The 7,866-nt window shown below is 45.2% G+C and overlaps 1 protein-coding gene across 1 annotated transcript; it reads left to right on the top strand.

The window, feature by feature from the left end:
• The first annotated feature begins 5,281 nt into the window (after positions 1-5,281).
• On the top strand, positions 5,282-6,349 carry LOC146701784 (B-type lectin plumieribetin-like). The gene is made up of 3 exons (XM_085469209.1): positions 5,282-5,327; positions 5,430-5,523; positions 5,617-6,349. Exons 2-3 carry the CDS (start codon positions 5,434-5,436, stop codon positions 5,875-5,877), a joined length of 351 nt encoding a protein of 116 aa, XP_085325335.1. The 5' UTR covers positions 5,282-5,327; positions 5,430-5,433; the 3' UTR covers positions 5,878-6,349.
• Positions 6,350-7,866: the final 1,517 nt, after the last annotated feature.

The following is a 7,866-nucleotide window of genomic DNA, read 5'->3' as shown; positions in this document are numbered from 1 at the left end:
AGGAACGCACACACCGAGGCGCAGACTGATGGAGCTCAAGGAACTAGAAATACTGAATAAACTCAAGAGTGTAAACAAACTGAACTAGGAAACATAAGATACACAGAAAACACAATGAATGACAAGACTCAAAATTCTATTAACAGAAAAGAAAAGTGGCTCAACCACCCAGGTTCCCTAACAGGACCATGGAAATTTTGGGGTTAGTATCGTGCCCAAGCATACTTGGCATGTAGACTGGGGAAGCCAAGGATCGAACCACCAACCTTCCGATCAGTAGCTGATCTGCTATATCACCTGAGTCATAGCCACCCCATTGTAGATGCTCGCCATCTGATGGAAAACGTGAGGTTGTATAGCTGTATATAAAAATGATCTGTCCTTGGAGATAGGCCTTCATTGAGTCCCAAACTAAAAGGCTAAAAATGTTCAGGGAAAGGTTTATGTCTAAAAGAATTTATTTGGTTATTCATAAATTCCAGAAAGGTATTATCTGTTAGTAGTGTGGGGTTAAAATGCCAACTCCTGTCTGTTCTAGGTAAGTCGTCATAGACAGAGTCAAAATTAGGGGGGCGTGGTCTGATATAACTATGGCATGGTATTCACAGGCACTCGCGATGCTAGTCAAATAGTTATCTAAGAAAAGGTCGCCTATCCTAGAAAAAGTGTGATGGACATTAGAGAAAAAAGAATACTCCCTGTCGGTCGGAAGAAGATGTCGCCAAATACCCCTACCCCATATGTAGAAAAAGCTGAATGAATACGCGAGGATGACTTACTCAGAAAGGCCGGTTTTAATGAGGATCGATCCAGATGGTGCGGCCACGTCCAGACGCCTTCCTGACCCTCCGCTCCGACTATCCACTTTTCTTGTTTTTTACTTATTTTTTGCTCTGGTTTACATCCCAAAATCCTCTAGTCTTATAGTATACGACAGCGGATCACTTGTAAACATCAGTGACAAGGTTGCACATCTAATCTTGGACACTTTTAAACCTGACCCTTCCTGGCCGCCAGAGATTCTACGCGGCATGGAGAACAACAAAGGACGGGCCGCTCATCCGAGGCGCAGAACAAAGAAGCGCCGGGGGAAACGCGCTGGCATTAGGAACAGACTGAGACAGCAGGTGCATCGCGCATGCACAATCCATGGAGAACAAGCTCGATGACCTAAGAGCAAGGGTCACCTTCCAACGTGACATGAGGGACTGCAACATTCTGTGCTTCACGGAGACATGGCTGACCCCCACCGTGCCGGACCAGGCCGTAACTCCGTCGGATTCATTCTTTGTGCTCCGCGCGGACAGAACGGCAGAGTCGAACAAAACCAAAGGTGGAGGAGTGTGTTTCATGGTAAACAGAAAGTGGTGTGATGCCAGGAGCATTTCTACTCTTTCCAGCGGCTGCTCGCCACATCTGGAGTTCCTGATCATTAAGTGCCGCCCTTTCTATCTGCCCCGTGAGTTCACCTCGGTCATCGCCACGGTGGTCTACATCCCACCCCAAGCGGACACAGGTATGGCTTTGTCCGAATTACATGATGTGCTGAGCTTGCTTCAAAACAAGGACCCGGGCGCAGCCCTCATTGTAGCAGGAGACTTTAACAAAGCGAACCTCAGACAAGTCATGCCAAACTTTTACCAGCATGTCTTGTGTCCAACGAGAGGGGATCGAATTTTGGATCACTGCTACACGCCATACAAGCAGGGCTACAAAGCTGTCTCACACCCGGCTTTTGGGAAGTCTGACCACAACGCCATCTTCCTCATTCCCCAGTATAAACAAAGCATACGGATGGAAGACGTAACCACGAGAGAGGTAAAACGGTGGACTGCCCAATCAGAAGCTACGCTACAGGACGCACTCAACGACGTCGACTGGGACATGTTCAGAGCATGCGCAGTCGACATCAACGAGTTTACGGAAGTAGCAGTATGCTTCGTCAATATGCTAGCGGAGGAGATTATCCCCACTGCGAGAGTCACCACATTCCCAAACCAGAAACCGTGGATGGACAGATCGATCCGCACTGCAGTAAACGCCAGGACCGCCTCCTACAACGCGGGTCTCGCCACTGGCGATATGAGCGCCTACAATGCGGCCTCATACGGCGTGCGGCACGCGGTGAGAGATGCCAAACGCCGGTACCGGGAACGTGTGGAATCCTGCTTCCACCAGGGCAACACACGGAGTATGTGGCACGGACCACGCACCATTACGGACTACAAAGCCAGGGACACTGCGCCGATCAACGCCGACTCTGCATTCACCAACGAGCTGAATCGGTTCTACGCCCGTTTCGAGGTTAGCCAGGCGGCTAATGCTATCTGCCGCCTGACTACCGAGGACAGTGACGTCATCAGCGAGAGACCGGTGACCAGCATCGCGGAGCATGACGTCCGAGTGGCATTGAGGAGAGTGAACACAAGGAAAGCAGCGGGGACCAGCTAGCAGGTGTGTTCACTTACATCTTCAACGAGTCCCTGGCGAAGTCTGTGGTCCCCACATGCTTCAAAAGATCCACCATCATCCCTGTGCCCAAGAACAGCAAACCCTCATCCCTGAACGATTACCGGCCAGTTGCACTGACCTCGGTAGTAATGAAGGTGTTTGAGAGGCTGCTGAAGAACATCATCTCCTCCTCCATCCCAGACACCACAGATCCGCTGCAGTTCGCCTACAGATCCAACAGATCCACAGAGGATGCCATCGCCCACGTCCTACACACCACTCTCAGCCACGTGGACAAGAAACAGGGTAACTATGTGCGAATGCTGTTTGTTGATTACAGTTCAGCGTTTAACATAATAGTGCCCTGCAGACTGTTCACACAGCTCAGGGATCTGGGACTTAACAGCCGTCTGTGTGCATGGGTGTTGGACTTCCTCACTGGCAGAACTCAGGTGGTGAGGGTGGGCAGGTGCTTCTCCAACAGCATCACCATCAACACAGGAGCACCTCAGGGATGTGTCCTCTGGCCACTGCTCTACTCCCTCTACACTTCAGACTGTGTGGCCACCCATGGCTCCAACACCATTGTGAAGTTTGCTGACGACACAGTGGTGTTGGGTGCCATCTCCAACAACGATGAGGCGGCCTACATGGATGAAGTGAAGAATCTGGCATCATGGTGCCAGGACAACCACCTCCAGCTGAATGTCGGCAAGACCAAGGAGCTGGTGGTGGACTTCAGAAGGGGTCAGCACAGAGACTACAAGCCCATTATCATCAATGGAGCTCCAGTGGAGAGGGTGCAGTCCTTCAAGTATCTTGGTGTCCACATCTCCTCAGACCTGACATGGGCTGCCCACATTCAGGTCCAGACCAAAAAGGCTAGGCAGCGCCTGTATCACCTACGACAACTGAGGAAGTTCAGGGTCTCTCCAAAGATCCTCAGGATTTTCTATACAGGCGCTGTGGAGAGCATCCTCACACAGAACATGACATCGTGGTTTGGGAACAGCTGTGTGAAGGACCAAAAAGCTCTCCAGAGAGTGATCCGTACAGCAGAACGCTGCTGCAGGATTGCTCTCCCCCCGCTTCAGGACACCTACACCAGGAGATGCCGGACTAGAGCAGCGCAGATACTGAAGGACCCGTCCCATCCTGGCAACAAACTGTTCCAACTTCTGCAATCTGGTAGAAGGTTCCGCATCTTCCGGGCAAGGACAGAGAGACTCAAGAGGAGCTTCTATCCCCAAGCCATCCGGGCCCTAAACACACACACCCGCCCTCTCACATCATCTATAATTGACTGAGACAGGACTCTCTTCCAGACACTAAACCAAGGCACAATGTACATTCCAAATTCCTTTAATTTTAAATATGTCTATATTGTCTATCCTGTAAAATAGTCAGATGTCTATTCATATTAATGTACAGAATTCACCTGCTTGCTGCTACTACTGCACATTCATTCACCCAATGTATATACTATATATTTATATAATGTTCTTCCTCTACCCCCCCCCCCCCCCCCCCCCTCATTTTTCCACATGTCGAGGAGCGTGTCAGGCTACATTTCACTGTGTGTCATACTTGTATAACTATGCATGTGACAAATAAAGAAACTTGAACCCTTGAAAACAGGGTCAAACCAGCAGTTTAAGTCTCCGCCAAGTATCAAAGAGTACGAGCCTACGTCTGGTAAATTCGAAAAAAGATGTTTGAAAAACTTGGGATCATCTGTGTTAGGAGGATATGCATTGACCAAAACTACCTGTACGTTATACAACCTCCCTGAAACAATGACAAAACAACCATGTTGATCTGAAATAACATATTGTTTGAATGGAACCCTGGGGCTGATGAGAATTGATACTCCTCTGGCCTTGGCCTCAAAACATAAATGAAACTGCTGCCCCGCCCACCGAGACATAAGCCCTGAGTTAACCTCTGACACGGGTTTCTTGTAAAAGGGCAATGGAGGCATTTTCTTGTTTAATTTGAGCAAAAACCTTTCCTCTCTTAATAGGATGGTTTAACGTTCCAGCTGAGCAGATTTATGGGACTAATCATGTAAGATTATAGAAAGATAATGAAGGGATGCAAAAACAGAAAAGCATGAGAGAAGCCCAGAACAGAACATGGTATAACACCTGTTGTGGAAGTTTTCCATTTGAATAAAGCCTGCAGACGAGCGGTGAGCGGTAGCTAACATTCTTTAATCCAAACACACAAAGAACAGAAAACCAAACTTGTGGAGAGCCTACATGACTGCGGGGCAGGTCAGCAGAGTCTCCCTGAGCCTAGCATGGCTCTCAGTTAAATACCTTCTCCAGGAACAAAAGGCAGTACACAGCTGTTTCACACCTTAAGGTTCACACTCCCTTGCTACCTCCCAGAGTCCTCGAAGAGACAAAAGACTCTTCCTGTGGAGTTCCTGCTTCCCCCAACTTCCTTACTACACCTCCACCAGTTGTCTTACTGTATGAGTGTGAGACTTGTTAAAATCAAGTGGCACCAATGCATTATACAATAAAATAATGTGATTAATACACAAGTAAAAGAAATTCCTATACACACCCAATATGAGTTCTGTGGGTTGAAAAAAGAGACACTCCAACAACACATAAAACAAACCCCCCCCCCCCGATCCCCTCTCCCTCACCCCCAACCAAAGGACACACACACACACACACACACACACACACACACACACACACACACACACACTTCTTAGGAAATGCAATCCCTTTACTGTAAAGGGCAGTGAGTGTGACTCCACCCCCGGTCAAGATTGTATAAAGATGAAGTGATATGCTTTCAGTTTTAACTCTTCCCTTCTCTTCTGCTTGCAGACCGGCTGGTGTGAAATATTAAAACCTGTAAGTATTCTACGCATCTCTACTGACTGATTGATTCACACATTCCTGATACTTTTAAATGCATATTGTGGATACAAGCTCATCTATATTCTCTCCTTTTAGAATCATGAGCAGAAACTTCTTGTCCAAAAATGATGAGCTCCGCAGGGGAGACTACCTGGTGTCCAACAACAAGCAGTTCAAAGCTATATTTCAGGTGACTAAATGTTCTCAGTTCAGAAGCTCATAAAAGCCTTGTTTCCCAGTCATGCGTGCTGACAGTTATCTAACATATAATTTATGGCTACAGGATGATGGTAACTTTGTCATCTATGGCTGGAAGCCTTTGTGGGCTTCAGACACCTATGGATCAGACGCCGTCCGTCTGTGCATGCAGGCTGACTGCAACCTGGTCATGTACAACAAGTGTGACACGCCTAGGTGGCACACAAACTCTGTCAGACCTGACTGCAACATGTGCCGTCTTCAACTGACTGATGACGGCAAACTGGTGGTGAACAGAGAGTGCGAAGAAATCTGGAGCTCTGAAAAGTCCAAAGGCATGAAGTGATGCTTGTGTGCAACCATCCTTTGGCATAAACCTTCAGCGATGCTGTTAAAGCAACATATACCAGCGCATAAACAAGCTTTTCCTTTTTCTTTCTGGTTAGCTTTGATCAGACTCTGAATTTCAACCTGAATTGTAAACAAATGGCAAAAAATAAATAAAATGAAAGGTATTTGACCAACCTCTTGTGTTTATATTTTGGCCATTAAAGAGATTTTCTTAAGAATTAATATTGTTGCAAAGGTGTAGGAAGCAGTCTTAAAACTTTGAGGAGTGTTGCTGATATAAAACTAACACAGATTTTGTAAATTCCTCCACTGACCATTAGACACGTTTTCATTTTTATTTCTTCTTCCCTGAAAGTATCTTCATGTGGTCTAGCCTTGTTAGCATCTGATATTTTTCCTTGAGCCAGTTTTTTTTTTTTCAGTTTATGTTCTCTTTTGGCTTAGTTTTTAATAAAAGAGCATCTCAATTCATTGTGTAGATGACAATTATTTGTCCTGTTTTTATTCAGGTTTTCTAATTTTATGTTTCCTTTCTTAAACTCTGTAATTTCATCCTGTGTTGGGTGTTATTTAATTATTTTAGATGTACAGCATATTGGTCAACAGCTGTACTTTAAATGTGCTAGAGAAACAAACTTGACTCACTTTATGAGTGCGTCTGCGTCTTTGTGTGTCTGCATGTGTTGGACGTCACGTCTTTGCAGACACACAAAGACACACAGACACACCTCAGGAATTCGCATGATAAGGTGGGGCCAGGTTTCAAAAAGAGCTCACCCGAAACCCTGGCTGATTGGGACCCACACCCAGTTTCACACCTTGGCTCAGGCGATTAGAGGATCATCAGGGGGTCCTTTTGTCCCTCTGTGGGGGGACACTCCCACTAGGTTTAAATCTGGGACTCCCCACCATTTGACCGTAGAACTGAAGAAGCTTCTCGGATGAGAGGTGAAACGTCTTCAAGCAACTTAAAGAAGTCCAGACGCTAATTTCTTTCTCATCACATAAAAAGAAAAAAGAAAACAAAAATATTCAGGAATTAGAAAAAAACATCAAATCACTAGAAGAAGCCTACGCGTCCCACCAAGATCAGGAAACATTGAACAAAATACGCAAAACAAAACTAGAATTAAATGAGATAATTGATAAAAAAACAAAATTCTTAGTACAAAGACTACGCCTACAAAATTACGAACATGGTAATAAATCTGGTCAATTTCTAGCAAACCAGCTAAAAATAAATAAAGAAAAAACAACTATATGTGCTGTTCAAGATTCATCTGGGAACACAATATATGAACCGATACAAATAAACAACATTTTCAGGGATTTCTATAAAACGCTGTATTCACCACAAATAAACCCATCTAAAAAAGAAATTGATCAGTTTTTGGACAACATAACTCTTCCAAAATTATTGGACACTCAAGCAATGGCACTGGATTCACCACTGACACCAGGTGAACTCCAGGAAGCCCTGATAAGTATGCACAATAATAAGGCTCCAGGTCCAGATGGCTTTCCTGCAGAATTCTACAAAGAATTCTGGTCGATTCTAGCACCAGTTTTCTACAGAACGTTGTTGGAAATTAAAGAAAAGGGCAGACTTCCATCAAATATGAATTCTGCAAACATTAATCTCCTGCTAAAACCAGGCAAAGACCCTGTATATCCCTCAAGCTATCGTCCAATATCCCTTATAAATGTAGACCTTAAAATAATCTGCAAAGCTCTCTCAAAGAGACTGGAGAAAATAACCCCCCTCTTAATTCATCCTGACCAAACTGGTTTCATAAAAGGCAGGCACTCATCAACAAATACACGTAGATTACTTAATTTGATAGACTACTCATACAGTAAAAACCTAGAAACTACAATATTCTCTTTAGACGCAGAAAAAGCATTTGACAGAGTTAACTGGAAATTTCTATTTGCAACTTTACACAAATTTGGTTTTGGATCCTCTTTCATAAACTGGTTAAAA

Source organism: Copadichromis virginalis, linkage group LG9 (genome assembly GCF_057382275.1).
Source record: "Copadichromis virginalis isolate Kocher_CV1m ecotype Utaka linkage group LG9, C_Virginalis_male_GT1.1, whole genome shotgun sequence".
Lineage (NCBI taxonomy): Eukaryota > Metazoa > Chordata > Actinopteri > Cichliformes > Cichlidae > Copadichromis > Copadichromis virginalis.
The sequence above is the reverse complement of the archived record's forward strand: the minus strand, read 5'-3'. Positions and strand labels throughout refer to the sequence as shown.

Bases quoted from the DNA above. Each gene is read 5' to 3' on its own strand.
- LOC146701784 (XM_085469209.1), top strand. From the start codon at position 5,434: ATGAGCAGAAACTTCTTGTCCAAAAATGATGAGCTCCGCAGGGGAGAC. The intron at 5,524-5,616 runs GTGACTAAATGT...TTATGGCTACAG, and splicing joins AGTTCAAAGCTATATTTCAG to GATGATGGTAACTTTGTCAT.